This window comes from Erpetoichthys calabaricus, chromosome 5 (assembly GCF_900747795.2).
Source record: "Erpetoichthys calabaricus chromosome 5, fErpCal1.3, whole genome shotgun sequence".
Classification (NCBI taxonomy): domain Eukaryota; kingdom Metazoa; phylum Chordata; class Cladistia; order Polypteriformes; family Polypteridae; genus Erpetoichthys; species Erpetoichthys calabaricus.
Genome location: NC_041398.2, coordinates 196,019,458 through 196,040,273, shown reverse-complemented (window position 1 = coordinate 196,040,273; position 20,816 = coordinate 196,019,458). Strand labels below are relative to the sequence as shown.

Below are 20,816 nucleotides of genomic sequence, written 5' to 3'. Positions count from 1 at the left end.
GAGATGTTTCTAGTATGTTCCCCAACATTGCAATATAGATTCTCCTTCTTCCTCTTCATTTTTTCCCACTTCTATGTGGGGTTGATGTCCTTGATCAACCTTCACCAAACAGCTCAGTCCTGCACCTCCTCAACAGTCAAGTCCTTTTCCTTCAGATCTTCTTTTACTTTATCCATCCACCTCTGGTTTCACCTTCCTCATTTTCTTTTCCCCAGGTACTTCCATTCTCATCATCCTTTCCCCCCTTATTCATTGTCTCTCCTCATACATGTACATACCACTTCATTTTCAATACATTAAAATATTACACAATGACATACTCCATTTCTAAGGTAATACATTTTAAGTCAGGAAGTCCTTTCGACAAAATAAAAAAAAATTACAGGAAGTGATTTTGAGCGATTTCAGAATCAATTTTTTACATACTAAAATGCAGAGGGTTCAGTTGGGAACATCTGAAAATGTATCTGAGAAATATTGAAATGCATTCTAGATATCTCAAAAAGTATTGTAGTTATATTAAATTTAGGAGCTCTGAAATCCACTTCAAGATATCTGCAAATGTTTATATGACCTGCCAAAAGTAAGTGAAATTAGAATTAATTAGCATAAGGGCATAAGGGTAGGCCAAAACATAATGATTTATTATTCTCCGTGTGTTAGTAACATATTTGGTTTTATCCATTTACAGTAGTTGTCTTCTCCAGCGATCAATTTTTCCCCTTTTTAGTTCGTATCTCATAAGAAAGGCTCAGAGCTCTGTGTATATTTAAAAATATAAATTTTGAATAAAATAGGTTAGATACGCATATAAATATATGTATCGTATGGACATACTAGTGCTAATTGAGTTAAGCTGTAGCAGTCTTCACTATTTAGCACTGGGACCAACTCTGAATTTTTGTTTACTGCATACACAGAGGAAAAGAAACAAGTATTGGAAAATATTTTGCTTTCTGGTATCTTGCCTTTCGGTCACTGATCCTTGCACACTGTCAAGAAAAATGAAGGATAATAAACAGCACACATTGTTGAATGAAGTTCTGTGACAAAGTGGAAGTACAGTACAATAAATGGTGACATCAACTGGTGTGAGGTATTGAGTTATTATGTGACAATGCCTGTGCCACATTACATCAAGTCGTCTAAAAGTGTCCACTATGCACCATTCTCTGACCTTGTAAGAGACTTTGGAGTGAAAACTGTGCATATATGGATGGCAAGGATGACATTAAAGGAAGTGTGTAGAGAGGTTGGGGGAAGATGTGTAAAACTGATGCAGGTAAGTGTTCAGCATTAAAATTGTTCTAATGTAATGAATAAATTGTAAATACTTTTTCATCGGCTTGCTTGCTTATTTTTAAATAACATATATTAATAAATAACATATTTATTTTATAACAATGTGCATATTTGGTTAATATATTCATTTTATGTTTTAATAATTATTTTTGTTCCCTTTTTATGAGTATTTTATTTCATTTTTACTTTTATCTGCTGTTCCAGAGGGCACTGTAAGCTGCATGCTTTACCTTCTATGGAGAAGTCCACACTTCCATAGCTACTCTTTTGAAATGTTAATGCAGGCTTACCACTCATACTTTGCCTTTAGTTCTGCAATGTGACCAACAGCATGTCCTCCTTTAATTTAATTTACATCTCAGAATCAGTCCGACCCTTGTGTTGCTGATCATGGCAGTGGTCTATGTCTGTCCTCAATATTTTCATCAGAAAGTCTAAACAGAACAGGGAGGACTGATCCTGTTGTTCTTAGGAACACTGATAATGTATCTCAAGGTTAATGAGTAATTCTGTACAAGGCTTCCTTAAATACAAACTGTTGCTTTAACTAGTTGCTTTGTTGAAAACAGATTCCATTCTGCCTGTATAAAATGACCCATATAGAAAACTCCTCCATCCCCTTCAAACTGATATATTAACTTTACAGTATGTGATGCATTTAATTTTTTATAGAAAGACACATTCACAATAGAATGCTTTAAATGCCTTGTTATATGACTACCTACATAAAATATTATGAATAATGAATAGCTAGAACTGCATATTTAAAATCAAAGTAGCAAAATCCTGACCTTGGTTTTCTAAAAAATCCTTGACAGTCCTTTCTTGATAAATAATTTAACAACAAACCCATTCCTTAAAGCATTACTTCCAGTCTTTTTCCTGATAAATAATTTAACAACAAACACATTCCTTAAAGTATTATTTCCACCAACAAAAATATGACTATATACTCACTAAGTAAAAAGTAGTCTTCAATGCAGCTCAGGCACTCGTGTTGTGTCGGTCCTGTGCACAGATGGCAGGATCGGTGGCATTTCCTGCAGTTTCCATTCTGGTCTTGGTACGAGCTCAGAGGACAATCCCAGTGGCTGACACAGTGACTGTGTTCATTTTTCACCATTCCATCTTGACATTTTATGCAATTTGTAGAATAGGGTCCATTGCATGTTTGACATGTTTTATCACAGTCTAAAACAGAAAGTAACATTAGTTGAACAGTCTTAAATGGGGCAAGAATTTGCAAAAATGTGCAATTATTTGATTGCATTTTTGAACAGAATGGCATTACGTGTGAACTGTCCATCCATCCATTCATTTAATGAACCAGAGTTTCTGCAGCAAATCATTGTGTTAGTTTATTACAGGGGACACCAACATTTACAGATGCCAAGCCAATTTAGAATTGTCATTTAAGTAAGCATGCAAATCCTTCAAATGCAAGAAAGAAAATGTACTTCCTACACAGATACGAAGAGAATGTAGAAACTGCACGCAGATCTTCAGCAGGCTGGGATCCAAACCCAGTCTCCTAGAACTATGAGGACCGGTCACCAGCCATTGCATCACCTTGCTATCTATAAGTGAAATATATTCTGCTGTTTAATACTTCATTGTAGGCTCAGTATGTTTAAATATATCCCTTCTTCCTTTTAAAACCATGAGACTTCTAATGGCTTGGTACAGGCATACTGTCAAGTTTAATATGTGAGTCTTTTACGATATCCCATTTAATTTGGGTGGAATGTTACCTAGAAAATACTGTCCTGACTTTACCTAGAAAATAAATAGCCTGAGGAAGGAAAAAGTGTTATTTATGTTGAAATTCCTTTTTATTTCTAACTTGTTTCATTATAGTACTTGTGGCAAGCGGCTGGGGGTGGCACCCGACCGGGATGCCCAGAAGGACCGGACGGGGGCTTACGCCTCCTCCAGACCACAAGGGGGCGAGTGCCCTGGTGGTTTTGGGGACCACGGGAACAGAGCTTCGAAGCTCAACCCTATAGGGCCCGTGGTCACCGCCAGGGGGCGCCCCGATGCCTGGAGAGCCCTGGTCTTCAGCACTTCCACCATACCTGGAAGTGCTGGGGGGAAGACGACCAGGGACACCCAGAGTGCTTCCGGGTGCGCAGCCGGTACTTCCGCCACACTGGGGAGTGCCAGTGGAAGCTAATCGGGAGGCACCTAGAGCACATCCAGATGTGTATAAAAGGGGCCGCCTCCCTCCATTCGATGGCTGGAGTCGGGTGGAAGAGGACGGAGCTCAGAGGAGAGGAGTGGAGGCGGACCTGAGAAGAGAGAAGAGGCATTGTGAGGTCATTGTGAGGACTTTGGGGTGATTGGTGCTGCAGCACTGGGTTGTGTGTGTGATTCATTTGTAAATATTGTGTAAATAAACGTGTTGTGGTGCTTAAATGATGTCTACCTGTCTGTGTCCAGGCTGTTTCCCACAATACGGTACTACATGATGGTGCAGTGCCTAGGGTTTATCTAACGCCTGGTCAATTGTCTGTGAAGAGTCTGCAAGTTCTCTATGAATCTTTATGACGTTTTCTTCAGGTACTCCTGTTTACTTCCCAAGACAGATTCTTGGTTTATTGACAACTCTGAATTGTCTCCAGGTAAATGTAAGTGAGGGTGTGTGTGTTACTGGGATCTGTGATGAACTACTACCCTGTAAAGAGTAGATTTCAGCCTTGCCACCCACCCATGACTTTGAAATGGATTACACAGGTTGAAAAATGTTATTTTTGCTTTACGCCCTCCCCTACCATAACCTATCTTCTATTGGGAATGAGAAAAAGCTTTAGATTCGTCAAAAAGTTTAATCTCCCTTATTTGACTGATTTCAACATTTTAGGGTCCCCTGATACCGAAAATATCAATATCTCGATGATGGGTGCATGTCTGTCTGTGTGTGTGTCTGTGTCACAGTTTCTTGAGGATGGTCTAGAGCTAAAATAGTTGGACGGAAAAATACCAAACTTAACACTGCTATGAGATGACGATGTGCTGATTAGTTTTTGAGCTAAATCGTGCAGGAGAAAGAGGCACTCTAGAGTTACCCTCAAATACTGTAATTCTGCAATTATGAATTCTTCTCATCAATTGCATTCATAATGACCAATTTTATGATCAGAAAGATCAGCATCAGAGCAGTAAACAATTACTGAAATGTTCTAGAATAGTTCGGGTAACTTAGCTCCTAGGGTGCAAGGCTACAGATGCTCATGTCTAAATTTTTATTTTTAATTTTTTTTTTTATTACATTGTCCATCTCAGTCTGCCCAAGTGTGTTTCACCATGATGTGTACAGTATATGCTTTTGTTATTTATCACTTCTCTGTGGGACAAAGGAGCTACAAAGACCTGGATTATACACTATTTGTTTGTCCATCCTTTGTAAGGAATTCTTTTCTCACAAAAATGCCAGCAGCAAGCAGAACCCAAAACCCTTGACCTACATACTGTTAACCTCTTATATCATAACCTAACTGTCTTCATTTGCTGATTCTAATTGCCAGGTCATATGTATTGATTTTATAATATGCTCCTACTAAGTGCATGGTAAAGCATGTTTATTAAGTACTAGACAAAGAGCCCGTTTCGACAACGTAAGATGAAACGGGCACAAGTGGAATAGTAATAAGTATAAGCACCACAAACCTGATATAGGTATATTGAATGAATGCGTAATTAAATCAGAATGCATAATTAGGCCTCAAGCTGTAGTCGAAATCGCCTTTCAGGCCTCTAGAGCTTTAATCGAAGTCGCCTTTCTCTTTGAATTTTTGCGGTCGTAAGTCCACCACCTGCCGTGATGTCGGTCTCGTAAGGTTTTTCGGGCAGCTGCGCAGAAGGCGACTGCGCATTCGGCTTCGGACGGACGCGAGTGAGTGAGTGAGTGAGTGAGTGAGGAGGCTGGCGAATTATGTATTAAGATTATGCTAATAACAAAGGACACTGAACATCTCTGTATTTTCATACTACACACCAAAGGTAAGTCCATATTTTGACAAAAGAAGTAAAGTTATGAAAAGAAAGGAGCTAATCTATAATGAAATGGTTGCTTAAAACTAAAGGATGGAGAGATTTAAGTCTTATTGGCCTGCTCATTCACCATAGTGAAGAGGTAAGCAACATTATTTTTGCCATTTCAATGTAGAGAAAAGCCAAGCAAAATGACACCTTTTATTGGCTAACTAGAAAGATTACAATATGCAAGCTTTCGAGGCAACTCAGGCCCCTTCTTCAGGCAAGATGTAATACAGAAACTGAAGTTTCCTATGTTTATATACACACTCTAGGACAAGAAACAACATTGGTAAATATTTAAATGAGAGATTTTGAATGTAAAAAATTAATAGATTCATTCAGGCTAGGGTTAATAACAAGAGAGAAAAGAACAATGTATTGTCAAGATCTCTGGATAAGATAACTGTCCAACAAAGTCTTTTGAAGTTTGTAAAGAGTTTTTTCAAAACAATGTAGATCTGTAGACAGGTTGTCTGTCATTCTGAGAGATGTAAACAATCCTCATATCTGGCCATAAAACTCTTGTCTTTATTCAATCCATGTTGTAAAGTATTAAATTTTAGCAGGAGTTTAACTTCCCATTCTTTTCTCTCTTGCTGTGTTTTGAAGTTGCCCATAAGCACTGTGACCTTAAAGTCCTTCTCACAGTGTCCATGGCTGTTGAAGTGGGCCATTACAGGAACATCTGTGTTGTCATGTTTAATGTGGAACCTGTGTAAATTCATTCTCTGGCGGAGTGTTTGTCTTGTTTCTCCCACATAGAGTGCAGTGTCAGGACATTTCATGCAGAATATTAGGTAGACTACATTAGATGATCTGCAGGAAAATGATCCCTTGATGTGATGTTCAAGTCGGCAGTGTGGTATAACTATACGGTCTGTATCATAGATGTGGGCACATGTTTTGCATCTTTTCTGTAGGCATGGAGATGTGCCATTTTCTGTTGGTTCACTTAGGTACGGTATATCCTTTTGTTATTTATCACTTCTCTGTGGGACAAAGGAGCTACAAAGACCTGGATTATACACTATTTGTTTGTCAATCCTTTGTAAGGAATTCTTTTCTCACAAAAATGCCAGCAGCAAGCAGAACCCAAAACCCCCCAAAAAAATGGCTAACACGGTACAACACCCTAGTACTGCCATTTCAATGAAACACATCAGATCCCCTTGTTAATTCAGTGGATCTCTTATGTAGTAATTGGCTGTGGATGTCTTACATAGTAATTAGTGAAGGACCACAACTTATCTATGTAATAAATAATGAAACTGAACTAAAGCTCTGGCTTACCCTGGCAATCTTCAGTTTCCATATTATAGAAGGAACCAGCTGGACAATGTGAAAAACACTCTCCTTTAAATAAGACAGATTCAGGGTCGGCACATTTCTCACAGTCATTTGGATTAGGACCACTGCATATTGAACAGTCTGGATGACATGGCTGGCATGAAGCAGACTTTGAATCCACAAAAAAGGGTGTGGGACATTCTTCGACACATTTATCTTGATGCATATAAAAATACTCTTCACACTCTGCAGGGAAAATCACATTACAAATTGTAAAAGAAAATACAGGTTGAATTGTATCATACATCTAACAAAAGTAGCCACCCCTACAGAAACCTATCATTTGCCCTTCTGATGTTCCTGGGTTCATTTTAGTGATAATGAGGCTTTTTGCTCAGTGTCATTTAAAACTAATGAAAGTGAGTTTCTGATTGGGGGAAAAAGTTAACATACAGCACTCTCAAAAACAAGTGTATATCATGGCTACTCATCTTCATCTACTTTCATTACTGTTTGCATTTAAGCAGCAAGCTGCTTCTTTGTTGATGGTTATTTCGGACTATCCTGTGACCTTATCACTTAAATAACTATCTATTTGATGGCACAATGTTCCTTTCTTTTTCAGTCCATTTACTACTGTACACCTGTATTCTTTAAATGTCACTCTTCTAACGTTACATGGTAGTCGTAGTGTTCCTTTGTGGAGTCAGTGACACAGGGCCTCACAGCTAATTGCATGTGGCATGAAATATTCAGTTGTCACACAAGAAGGCAGTTGATTCAGGGTTTCTTGTGAACAAGGCATACCTCAAATAATTTACAAGCATGTTTTAAAAAGTAACATAGTTATTTATAAATACTGACTGTGATTCACAACAGGTTCCTCGCTTCAGAGTTCTACATCTAGTGGTACATCCTCAATAATATAACTGAAGCATTCCAATATTTTTAGGTGTAATTGAGAATCAAAGGCCAATGAAGGCATTTTACAAATATCTGTATAGTTCAGACTGTAAGAAGTTTGGGCAGAATGAATCAAGTGAATAACTTAATAACTGTTTCTTATAATGAAGAAAAAAATGTGAAATGAAACTAACAGTAATAAGCACCTTGAACATCTCCTATTACTGCAAAAGGCATATCTGGAATTCACTTGAAACTTAGCACTTCACCCGAGAGGATCTGTAAATGGTCTTAGGAAGAGATGCAGTTGAGCCAAGAAAAGAAAAGAACACTAGAATAGGTAGCCAAAGACAGAAGAAAAGGGCAAAAAGATCAATAAACAGCAGGCAAAAGAGTAATTGTAGAGTCAAATCAGTAAGCCATCTGCAACATATTTAATGTTTAGTAAATAGTAAATATGAATTGATTTGATTAATTTGTTGCACTATATATTTTGATGTTGCTTATTCTTCATTGGAATACATTTATTCTTTATAGGATGAGTCAAGGCTACTGCACACAAGTTAAAGACTCATTGTAACAAGTTATTGTATACCAGTCTGGATTGCTTCTTGCATGTTCAAGTTGTTTTTTCTCCATGTCACTTCATGAGGTCATCGTTTTCAATAATCATAAAAACAGAAAAACCTACATATCTAGAAAAGACAATAGCAGGATCAGGCTGAGGTGCCATCCTGTTGTGGTTTTAAGGTGGTCTCATCCCTAGGTTTTGTTGCATATTTCTTTTGCATTTTGTTGCCATCCCCTTTTCTAATTTTCTTTTTTTGTCTTATTCTTAGGTGCTGTAATTTTGTTTATCACCCTTCTTTAGTTCCTTTTGTCAACTTAATTATTTCTCCTCTTCATCTTGTTTATTGTGTTATTGTGACTTTTGAAAGTGAAAGAGTGAAACCCTTGATTTAATCAGTTCCATTGTAGGACCTGTGGTTTATATAAGGTTCAAACAATCACTGTATTTTTGCAGTGTCATTACTTTCAAACTTTGTTTTTCTGATGTCCATTTGCACTCTCCCCCTCTCAGTTTATACAGCCTTTCAAACTTCTGGTTTTGGCTTTTCTTGATTTTTTACATTTTGGCTTGCAAAGTGGATTTTATCCTTTGGATTTCTGTTAAGAGTTTTTGGCTATGAATAGTTGTTGTTTTCATTTTGATTTTGAACGGTAAAAATGAGAATTTTTAGATTTTCAATTATAAACTTTTTCTTATATATTTTTTCCATCCCAGCCACAGAGGATGCACAAACCAGTGTGTTTCTTCGTGCCGGTTCCAAGCCCGAATAAATGAGAAGCGTTACATTAGGAAGGGCATCCGGCGTAAAATCTTGCCAGATCAATATGTGGACAACAATACAAATTTCCATACCGGATCGGTCGAGGCCCAGGTTAACAACGACCTCCGCCAGTATTGTTAGACAACAGGACATTGGCAGAAATTGGGCTACTGTTAGCTGAAGAAAAAGATGAAGAGGGTGGAGACTTGTCTGGAGGCAGGAGGAGAGGAGGAAGGTAAAGAGAGTGGAACTGAGGGTAGGAACTTTGAATGTTGGCAGTATCACTGGTAAGAGGAGAGAGTTAGCTGATGTGATGGAGAGAAGGAAGGTTGGTATATTGCGCGTGCAAGAGACTAAAAGGAAGGGGAGTAAGGCCAGGGGGATCGGAGGTGGATTCAAATTGTTCTATCATGGTGTGGATGGGAGGAGAAATGGGGGAGGGTTTACTCTGAAGGAACAGTATGTGTTTTGTAGGTGAAAAGAGTCTGATGGATGAGAAAAAAGATTTCTGGAGTGAGTTGGATGAAGTGATGAACAGTGTACCTAAGGGACAGAGAGTGGTGATTGGAATGGATTTCAATGGACATGTTGGTGAAGGGAACAGAGGAAATGATGGGTAGGTATGGTGTCAAGGAAAGGAACGAAGAAGGTCAGATGATAGTGGATTTTGCAAAAAGGATGGACATGGCTGTGGTGAATATGCATTTTAAGAGGCAGGAGGAACATAGGGTGACATATAAGAGTGGAGGAAGATGCACAGAGGTGGATTATATCTGTAAAAGCCATTTCCCAGTTACATAAGATTCATAAATATTTTATCTAGATGACAATGCATAATCTATGGGAGGTTCCTATAACCCCCATAAGTAGAATTGAATTGGTATATTCTTACCATTTCTAACAGCTCTGACTAAACATTGTTGTCAGTTAGTGACCAGCCTTGCCATTTGTAAGGTGTAGAGGGCACATGGTTTTAAACCGTGCCTACATGCCTATGGGCCTTTTGAGTGTGTGAAGTAACTCGTAAGATAATGCACTTATTTAAGTGCAAAATCGTATGCTTATAGTGTACAGAAGAAGAAGAAGCTAAGAGTATATCTTTAAGTATATAAGAAGTTAAGAATCTTTAAGTATAGAACAAGAAGTAAAGAACTTTTAAGTACAGAAATAACTAAAGTTACTCAAGAAAAGTTTAGAGAAGATATACATTTCCTTTTTTTTTGCCTTTTATTCTACGTGTGTAACTACTTTTTTCTTTATTCTTGTGTGGATTATTTGCTTTTACTTTTCACTAAATATTTTTAAAACGAACTTTTGGACTGAGAGATTTCTTTCAGCACGCGTTTTACCCGTGCTTGGTCTCACCTTATACTTCGGCGGCTACAATATACTTTGCAGGAAGATCAATCAGAAGGAGACTGAAGACTGCAAAGTGGTGGCAGGTGAAAGTGTAGTTAAGCAGCATAGGATGGTGGTCTGTAGGATGACTTTGGAGATCAAGAAGAGGAGGCGAGTGAAGGCAAAGCTAAAGATCGAATGGTGGAAGTTGAAAAATGAAGACTGCAAAGTTGAGTTCAGGGAGAAGGTGAGACAGGCACTGGGTTGCAGTGAAGAGTTACCAGACAGCTGGGCAAGTACAACAGAAGTAGTAAGGGTGACAAGAAGGGTGCTTGGTGTGAGATCTGGGCATAGGAGGGAGGAAAAGGAAACCTGATGGTGGAATAGGGAAGTACAGGAGAGTATATAGAGGGAGAGATTGGCGAAGTCAATTGGGATAGTCAGAGAAATACAGAAAGTAGACAAGAGTACAAGGAGTAAGGTGAAGCAAGAGGTGGCAAAGGCTAAAGAAAAGGCATATGATGAGTTGTATGAGAGGTTGAACACTAAGGAGGGAGAAAAGGACCTATACCAATTAGCTAGACAGAGGGACCAAGCTGAGAAAGATGTGCAGCAGGTTAGGGTGATAAAGGATAAAGATGGAAACATACTCTCAAGTGAAGAGGATGTGTTGGGAAGATGGAAAAAGTACTTTGAGAGGCTTATGAATGAAGAGAACGAGAGAGAGAAGAGGTTGAATGATGTGGAGATAGTGAATCAGGAAGTGCAACGGATTAGCAAGGAGGAAGTAAGGACAGCTATGAAAAAGAGGAAGAATGGAAAGGCCGTTGGTCCAGATGACATACCTGTGGAAGCATGGAGGTGTTTAGGAGAGATGGCAGTGGAATTTTTAACCAGATTGTTTAATGGAATCTTGGAAAGTGAGAGGATGCCTGAGGAGTGGAGAAGAAATGTACTGGTATTGATTTTTAAGAATAAAGGGGATGTGCAGAGCTGTAGTAACTACAGGGGGATAAATCTGATGAGCCATAGCAAGAAGTTATGGGAAAGAGTAATAGAAGCTAGGTTAAGAAGGGAGGTGATGATCAGTGAGCAGCAGTATGGTTTCCTGCCAAGAAAAAGCACCACAGATGTTGGGCTTACTCTGTGGGTGTTGATGGAGAAGTATAAAGAAGGCCTGAAGGAGTTGCATTGTGTGTTTGTGGACCTGGAAAAACCATATGACAGGGTGCCTCAAGTGGAGTTGCGGTATTGTATGAGGAAGTCTGGAGTGGCAGAGAAGTATGTAAGGGTGGTACAGGATATTTATGAGGGAAGTGTGACTGTGGTGAGGTCTGCGGTAGGAGTGGCAGATGCATTCAGCCTGGAGGTGGGATTACATCAGGGATCGGCTCTGAGCCTTTTCTTATTTGCAATGGTAATGGACAGGTTGATAGATGAGATTAGACAGGAGTCCCCGTGGACTATGATGTTTTCTGATGACATTGTGATCTGTAGCGAGAGTAGGGAACAGGTTGAGGAGACCCTGGAGAGGTGCAGATATGCTCTAGAGAGGAGAAGAATGAAAGTCAGTAGGAACAAGACAGAATACATGTGTGTAAATGAGAGGGAAATCACTGGAATGCTGAGGATGCATGGTGAAGGTGGATGAGTTTAAATACTTGGGATCAACAGTACAGAGTAATGGGGATTGTGGAAGAGAGGTGAAAAATGGGTGGAATGGATGGAGAATAGTGTCAGGAGTAATTTTTGACAGACAGGTATTAGCAAGAGTGAAAGGGAAGGTCTACAGGACAGTACTGAGTCCAACTATGTTATATAGGTTGGAGATGGTGACACTGACCAAAAAACAGGAGACAGAGCTGGAGGTGGCAGAGTTAAAGATGCTAAGATTTGCACTGGGTGTGACGAGGATGGATAGGATTAGGAACGAGTACATTAGAGGGTCAGCTCAAGTTGGACAGTTTGGAGACAAAGTCAGACAGGTGAGATTGTGTTGGTTTGGATGTGCAGAGGAGAGATGCTGAGTATATTGGAAAAAGGATGCTAAGGATGCTCTATGCCTGGGAAGAGGAAAAGAGAAAGGCCTAAGAGAAGTTTTATGGATGCAGTGAGAGGGGACATGCAGGTGATGGGTGTAACAGAGCAAGATGTACAGGACAGGAAGATATGGAAGAAGATGATCCACTGTGGCAACCCCTAACAGGAGCAAATGAAAGAAGAAGATTATATATTTTTTCCATTATGACTTTACATTCATCCATCCATTATCCAATCCGCTATATCCTAACACAGGGTCACGGGGGTCTGCTGGAGCCAATCCCAGCCAACACAGGGTGCAAGGCAGGAAACAAACCCCAGGCAGGGCGCCAGCCCACCGCAGGGCACACATATCCACACACCAAGCACACACTAGGGACAATTTAGAATCGCCAATGCACCTAAACTGCATGTCTTTGGACTGTGGGAGGAAACCAGAGCACCCGGAGGAAACCCACACAGACACGGGGAGAACATGCAAACTCCACACAGGGAGGACCCGGGAAGTGAACCCAGGTCTCCTTACTGCGAGGCAGCAGTGCTACCCACTGCACCACTGTGCCGCCATTATGACTTTCTTTTTTCTTAAAATGTAAATAAATTAACCTTTTAAATTAGTTTTAAAAATCCATTGTGTACACACTGTTATGTTCTTATAGCATAACTTAGCTGTCTGCTTTAGCTGACATATGTATTCATTTTACAGTGTTCTCCTACCAAGTGAATGTTCAATATATTCTTTAAATTCCATGCTAATAATAGAATATATTGAATATCTTTGTAATTTCATACTACAGGTCAATGCTGAATCCATATTGTGGCAAGGCAAGTACCATCCATCCATCCATTATCCAACCCACAATATCCTAGCTAAAGGGTCATGGGGGTCTGCTGGAGCCAATCCCATCTAACACAGGGTGCAAGGCAGGAAACAAACCCTGGGCAGGGTGCCAGCCCACCGCAGAAGGCAAGTACAATTATAAAAAAAAATAAAGTAAAATCTTGCTGTACTTCTTTGTACTCAGTTAATACAAATTATCGTCAAAATACCATTAATCCAATTGTTCATCAATCAGTCAGAATACAGAACCAATGTAGAAAGCACTTTAAGACAGAGAAGCTTTAATTTGTTGCACCATTATGTCAGAGGGGGACACTTTTACATTTTTTTTTTGTGCACTGGGTGGTTCCATTAGGCACCCACTGTTGGGACTGGGGGGTGAGAAGTTAAAAGGCTGTCTGTACTTATTAATGGTATTTGCTGTCTTGCAAGGGAGTCACTGCCTTGAAGTCTGGCCTTGGTAGAATGCCTGTATTTACCTGGCTTGGAAATATTGGTTCCTAATCAGCATATCTGTACTTATTAATGTTTGGTAACCATACATTTTGTTAACTTGTGTTTTTATTAATTGTTAAACCCAGGCAATTTAGATGTGCCATTGATTAAACTGTTTGTCCAGGACTGACAACAGCAGGGGCTGAAGTAAATATAAACTGCTGGCCAGCAGAAGGCAGGAGGGAGAGTCCACAGGAAACGCTGCCAAGACACTCGGACAGGGCACAGGGGCTCGCAGGCAGACAAGGGTACCTGGCTGGCACGACGTGAGGCACAAGGACGGCAACATTCACTTCCAGGGAGGAAGAGACAGCTCCACAAGGAGACGCCAGTTGTGGGTCCAGCGAAAGAGGGAAGCCGCATGAAAGGACCCAGCAAAGCTGACAGACGAGGAATGAGGCGTGCCTAGGTCCCAGCCACACAAGGAGCCCAGAGTGGAAGAAAAAGGAACAACAAAGAGACGCTGACAGGGAGTCAACAATTTGACACAACTTCTGCCGGGGAACAGAGTGCATCCATGGACAGTTGAACAATTAAGTGTTGGGGTAACACAGTGCCCAAACTGGACTCTGCACCACTAAAGGTTGTATCCTACAATTCTTGTTTTTACGGACTTTTAGAGTGTGGACTGTGTATTTTCCTTTTAAAAAAAGAAAATTAATTCCTGATATGTTTAGGTTCTTTTATGTTCGTTTATCTTTTTAATGTACCTTATATTGTCTTGTACAATAGAACTTACTGTTGCCTTTTTCTGAAATTACTGTTGTGTCTTTCATTGTGTGTTTACTGTTTACTCACCGCCCAATTTAAAGAAACCTGTGTGCTATTATTGGTAAATTTCAGGAGTTCCCAGTCTCTTAATAAAACTGGGTGGCGTAGTCGGATATTTTAATGGTGTCTAAGTTAGATTACCTATAAGTGTGACCAGACACCTGTGACAATTACATGATAATATTCTAATTCAAATCTTGGAAATTACAAGTGAAGATACAATGTATATAACAGTGAAGTGCCTGAGCTTACAAAAGGCTCCAACCCTGTTAGATTTATCAGTCCCCAGTCACTGATTTGGTTTCTGTCGTTTCAAGATGGAGATGTGAAGGCAATGCGACTGCTCAGTATATGCACTCCTGACTCTCATTCAAAGTCATGCCTTTGAACTTTCATTTTCACTTTTCTGTGGTTCACGGATCAGAAGATCTTTTGTCTCGACATCAGAGATTTATGATTTCTGTCTCAACATCTAAAACTCAGCTGATTCTCTGTTCATTTATTCCCTGATTTTAATTGGGGCATAGCATCTACATGTAAGGATTTTGGGACAGTAATTAAGAATGAAAAAAAAAACAGCCAGACTGCAAGTCTTCATTATTTATCCAACATCTCTTAAACCGAATAAGTGTTTATGTTTAACAACAGTTCAGGATTTTTGGTTGATTCAGTATAACTTTTGTAAGGAACTGCCCAATTCTAATGAAAATATTAGTTGTTCCATCCATCCATTTTCCAACCCGCTGAATCCGAACACAGGGTCACGGGGGTCTGCTGGAGCCAATCCCAGCCAACACAGGGCACAAGGCAGGAACCAATCCCGGGCAGGGTGCCAACCCACCGCAGGACACACACAAACACACCCACACACCAAGCACACTAGTTGTTCCATGTAAGATGAATTTAATTTTCTGTAACTTAAAAAGAAAGTGTCAGGTGACATTGCAACTGGAATAAATTACCAGTGTTGTTATGAATTTTCCCAAAAGGGGAGTGAAGCTATCAAAAATCCAAGCCATAAAAACAAAACTTTCACCTATTAAATGTATTAACAAATCAACATAAGAATATAAAATATAAGAATAAACCAAAGATTCAAAAAGGGCCATAAAGTCAAAACAAAATGAAAATGGAAAAATTATAATTTGATTAAAAAAAAAAAGGTGCTGAAGTGAGGTTAGTTAAGGCACCTAAGGCCTGAAATCTAATTAAAGGTCTCATCCTACCTACAAGAAGCACAATAAGACACTAAACTTAATTAATAAAAGACAGAGGGTGCATAATTAAATTAACTAAGGTATAGGAACACATAGGCATGTCCATCGATTATTGTGAAATAATGACTGACCAGGAGTTGGGCAATTAAGAATGAGATGTGGTCAGGCAAACAAAGGGGCCAAAACCATGAAATCAGCAATAATCGAAAAAAAAACAAAAGAGTCAAGATTTTGATCAGAAGTTGGGAAACCAAAAGAAACTGAAATCAGAAACAGAAACGTAGCACTAGGACCTGAATTCAGAAACAAACCATGCTAACGAAGATTTTGGTATTAATTGTGTGCAAACTTTACAAGTTCGTATAAAGGCAGATTAATGCATGAGCCTTTTAGGGCTTAAAATAGACGGCGGTTACAGATGAGTTCATAGCTTAGTTTATTCGTAAAACAGGAAGAACAGTTTATAAAAATACATTTCTGGTAAAGGCAGCTTTCTGGTGAGGTCAGATTCTTTTGAACTGCTCACACAGGTCAGCATCAGTAATATATGTTAAAGGTCACATATACAGTTTCTGCAAAACTGTCAAGTACAAATTTTCTTATAATATAAAAAGGACGGTTATCTGTAAACTGAAAATTTCCATTCCACACATCCACTGAGGGATAGTGCATGTTGCATTTATATATCATTATTTTTTTGATGCTATCAGTGCAATGATCTCAATAATGTGATGCCACCAAAAAGAATCTTGTAAAAAATGAAAACGTTTTCTTGTGCTTATCGATAAATTTTGCCCATCTTCTCATAAGTACATATTTTGGCCTAATTATTTCTTTACAGCAGTGACTTTGAATTTATGAAAATTCTGCTATATTTCTAAGAATTTAGAAATAGGTTTGAAAAAAAGGACACGTCAGTACCAACATTTGCAATTGGCCAGTTTAAAGTTACCAACCAACCTAAAATCCACATCTTGGGTAAGGTGGAGAAAACTCTGGAAAAAATTCTGCATGAATATGAGAACATACAACTCCACACAGACATGGACCAGAATAGGAGCTTTGAAGTAGCAGTGCTAATCACTGTGCATCTGATTTATCTGATATGAATTCTTACCTGTGCAGATGCCATCTTTATTGCACTTTAGACAGCCTAAAGGACAACGATGACAGATCCCTCCTTCCTCAAAGTGGCCCTCAGGACATGTGATGCTACATGTGTTCTGATAGAGTACATAAGGCTCATTACATGCCAGACAGTTTGTGCGACTGTTTTCACAAGTTTTGCAGTTCGAGCTGCAAGAAATGCAGTTGCTCTCATCCTCAACATAACCTCTGAAAAAAGAGGAAAGACTGGATTAAATAATCTACTGGGGTACTTTTTCATTGCAAAGGAAATATCTCTAATACCTTTAACATGGAAAACCATGGGACAATTTTCCTTGAGAAAAACTAAAAACTGAACATTGGATTAATTAATAAATCATTGGAGCTAACACCAGTTTAATTATTTACTGATAATACTGATATTGATTTTAAGGTTGTATTAGCTTAAACGGTGAATCTAAATTGCTGACCCAGCATTGCTAAGTGTGGGTGCATCATTACACCTTGCACCCTGTAGCAGGTATGATATTAGACAAATAAATGGCTGGAGAAAACTTAAGAGTAAGTGTTCTCCAGTGAGCCTGCAGTGGACGAGTCAGGTAGAGAAGACTAACAGACTACTAACCAGCATGCCCTTTACAGAAGCTCACTCTCTTTTTATTTGGATGAAGTTATTTTTAATAATAATAATACTTAATTAATACATTTTATTTAGGAATTATTAATGTTAACATTTTGGCTTGTTACTATCAATTTTCCAAACTGATTTCTCAAATTGAAAACAAACTGCTGTCATCACAGAAGTTGATCCAAGCATCGGCCCATCTCAGCTGCCTTTTGCGCAAGCTGCAAACTTCAGAGATGTCTCAGGGAGAAGGAAGAGAATCGAAATGGTCGGAAGGCTACTTTAAGTTTATAAAATCTGAGAATGTAAGAGACAATGGTGGAACATAAAATGGAATATATAACATTTTCCAGTACTCAGCTGGCAGCACTATGATCACATCCACCTAAAGAAAGATCTCTGTTACACCTTATCACAGGTGAAGCTCATTCGAAGTTGAAAAGAGCCAAGATCCACAGTAAGGATAAAATTAAGGTAGAAAGAATTTTGAACTGTCTGCCTCTATAAATGTGGAATGTTCAATTGTTTTTGAATAGTGTGACTGGTGGCAAGGAAGCAGTTGGGAACTGAGAGAAATGTTGGGTTACTAACTGAAATGTAAAGTAACAGGACATGTACAAAACACAACACAAAAGATGATGGAACTACGTCAGCTAGAGGTCAGTTCTTTGTCTTTTTCGCTCTATTAGTCACACTGTACTAGGCTCCTGATCAGTTATGAGATGGCACCTTTCTGGATCGCTGCTTTTTATGGTGAAAAGACCAGAAGGGGCTTGGGTTTGCTCAAGATGTAACAGGTGGGTGCACATGACCTCACTGGTCTTATTATCCGGGCTGTGCATAAAGGAGAGGATACCATTTGCGCCAGTGCCCCCTCTCGTCTCGGGGTGATAATGCTGACCTCAGTCAAGCTTGTCAGGGGACCTGTGGGCACATATGGATTATGACGGGTTGGATGAACTTTTACATCTCATGGCAAGTCCTGGTACTGTGGCATTTTGTGTACTGCAGAGAGCCAGCTAAACGTTTCTATTTCAGATGCTATTTTAATGCTAGATGGGGTAGGATGGGGGCAGGAGATTTATGTGAATGAGCAATGAAAAAAGGGAGCACATTGTAATTAAGACAAAAATGTGTTCACCACACATTGATATACGGATAGAATTTTTCATGTTACTTTCTTTTTTTATTTTTATTTTTTAAAGCATTTTATTGAATTTATTAAAAGCAAGTAACATTCCATACAAGCAAGTCAAATTTTACAAAACTAACTTCATATCAGATCAATCATGTTACTTTCTAGGGAGATAAGTTGCATCATTCTGATTAATGTCTATTAACTCAGCGATAGAAATAATTCACTCTGTTACCAAAACTCCAATGAATGAATTATTCTGACCCTAGAATATCCAAATGTTATTGCCTTTAAATGTAAACCTGTGGCACAGCTAGGCAGGTCTGACCATTTTACTGACACCTGCAAGTCTGTTATAGACAGCAGCAGATCTGTTATTATCCAAGTCAGATGTTCTAGTGTGTGCTTGGGATGGTTATTGCTTTTTTTATAATATTTATATTTTTGTGAGCTTCTGTAACTAAGCATTTCAATATAATTTGCAGTATAGTTATATTTAGTTATATTTGGCAAAAAAAAATAAAAATGGTTTGTATTCCATCTAACAAGTGTTTCACCTGTTTGTTATCAGGGGAGCTGGAGGCAGCCCTGGCAGCAATGGGCACAAAGCTGAAGCAGCTTCTAAAAAGAAAGAAATGCCAGGCACTCACAGGGTGCACTCATGTACACAAACCCAGCACCAGTTATAGAGACCCCGTTCAGTTTTAACTGCATTTCTTTGGTAGGTTGGAAGAAACTACAGATATTAGAGCAAACTCCATCAGACAATAGGAGAACATATCAGCATTCTGCATCAACCAAATATATTTGGCCTGTCAACACAGACAGTTGTACCATTTTTCTAGAACTTCAGAAAAAATTAGGGAAGTTATAGGAAGTGAAGCTAAAAAATGAGATTTACTTGGTTTTAAATCAAAGAAAAGGCTACAATTATACCTTGGACACTGACGCACACACTTTCCGTTGTGCAAATAGAGCTGCATTTTCCCTCGTAGACATTTCTGACAGCTGTTCTTATCTGAACATTGCTCACAACCCTCTGAGCAGTCCTCACATTTTCCACTTCTTGCATTAGCAAATGTTTTCTTTGCACAAACTGGGACACAGATGAGTTCATTTGTCAGAAAGAATCCTAAAAAAGGAAAAATAAGCAGATCTTACTGGATAGCTGGAAACAAAGCAGATTGAAATGAAAGATGTTTTAGTTTAGTGCAACGTTACACAAGACCACCAAGGTTGGGAGCATGCACTGATAGCACGTTGCCGCACTCGCCACACGCCAAACCACCTGAATTGGGACCTAAAGTGCAGGTTTTTTACAGTGGCTGGAGTGCCAATCCTGTCACCAACCTCCAAGTTTTCCCTGCACGTTAGAGGACCTGCTTGCAGGGCTGGATGCACATTAACGTTGTACGCAGGGTGAAACAATTGCAGGTTAAGGGCCTGCTCAAAAGCCTAATGTAGAGTCACTTTTGGCATTTATGATTGCTGGCTTGCCGGCGCAGATCCCTAGCCTCAGAGCCACCATTCCACCTAAAAAACCACCAAGTGTACATTTAATTCTGTACCCTTTGCATGGTATGCTATACCCTTACAAGACCTCGCCTGATTCTCACAAGCAGTGTAAAAGTGTGGCCTGTTAAGAAAAAGTAAGTTTGAAAACTAGAGATAAATCAGATATACAAATAAGTAATTTTAGCAACGTTAAAGAAGAAGACACATGTAGTTTCACTAGATCTATACATAAAGTATTAAAAATGCGAAGTGTACATTAACCCACAAAGTAGACACTCTGAGATGTAATGTCTTCCACGATGCACTTTAAACAACTAAATACTGTAAACAACACAATGTTAACTACAAAAAATCAAAACATCAATGTACTGTAGCTGGCTTCCCAACAAATTAAAACTGGATAAACAAAATCACAGAAATGCTCCATTGTTGCACTCTATTTCTGACACATTGCCTCCTCTACTTAAAACTTTCTCCTCAGTGTCAATTAAAGGCTACTGCTATAGGTCTTCAAAGACATAATTACACAGTAACACATAAACACGAGTAGGGGTCATCTTCAGGACTCCTATAATAATTGTGATTCCACCTCAAGCTCTGGGTTGGCGTTGCCATTTACACGATTCCCTCTTTCATCCTCAGAACTGAAAACCAAAGGCTTAAAGAGTCATAACATCACTTCTGCTACGACAGAAAAAACCACCCGTTTCAGTACCAGGTATTTAAGAACCAGTCTTACCAGACGTCAGCAATCATATCAGGACTCACATCTGCATAAAACACTACAGGACCAGCGCACTGGATGAAAACTATTTTCTCATTTTCTGGCTTACCAATTCACAAAACTAAGCTGTGTTCTCTGAGTGTTGCCCTC

General features: G+C 39.1%; 1 protein-coding gene across 1 annotated transcript in view; it reads right to left on the bottom strand.

Annotated features, from left to right (window-relative positions):
- Positions 1–20,816, bottom strand: part of pcsk5b (proprotein convertase subtilisin/kexin type 5b) — a 522,800-nt gene that overhangs the window by 25,600 nt on the left and 476,384 nt on the right. Inside the window, exons 29-32 of the mRNA XM_028802364.2 lie at positions 19,364–19,559; positions 16,678–16,895; positions 6,628–6,870; positions 2,260–2,493 (exon numbers count right to left, since the gene is read on the bottom strand). Of these exons, the coding sequence (XP_028658197.2) occupies positions 2,260–2,493; positions 6,628–6,870; positions 16,678–16,895; positions 19,364–19,559 (891 nt within the window). The remainder of the gene's footprint in view (positions 1–2,259; positions 2,494–6,627; positions 6,871–16,677; positions 16,896–19,363; positions 19,560–20,816) is intronic.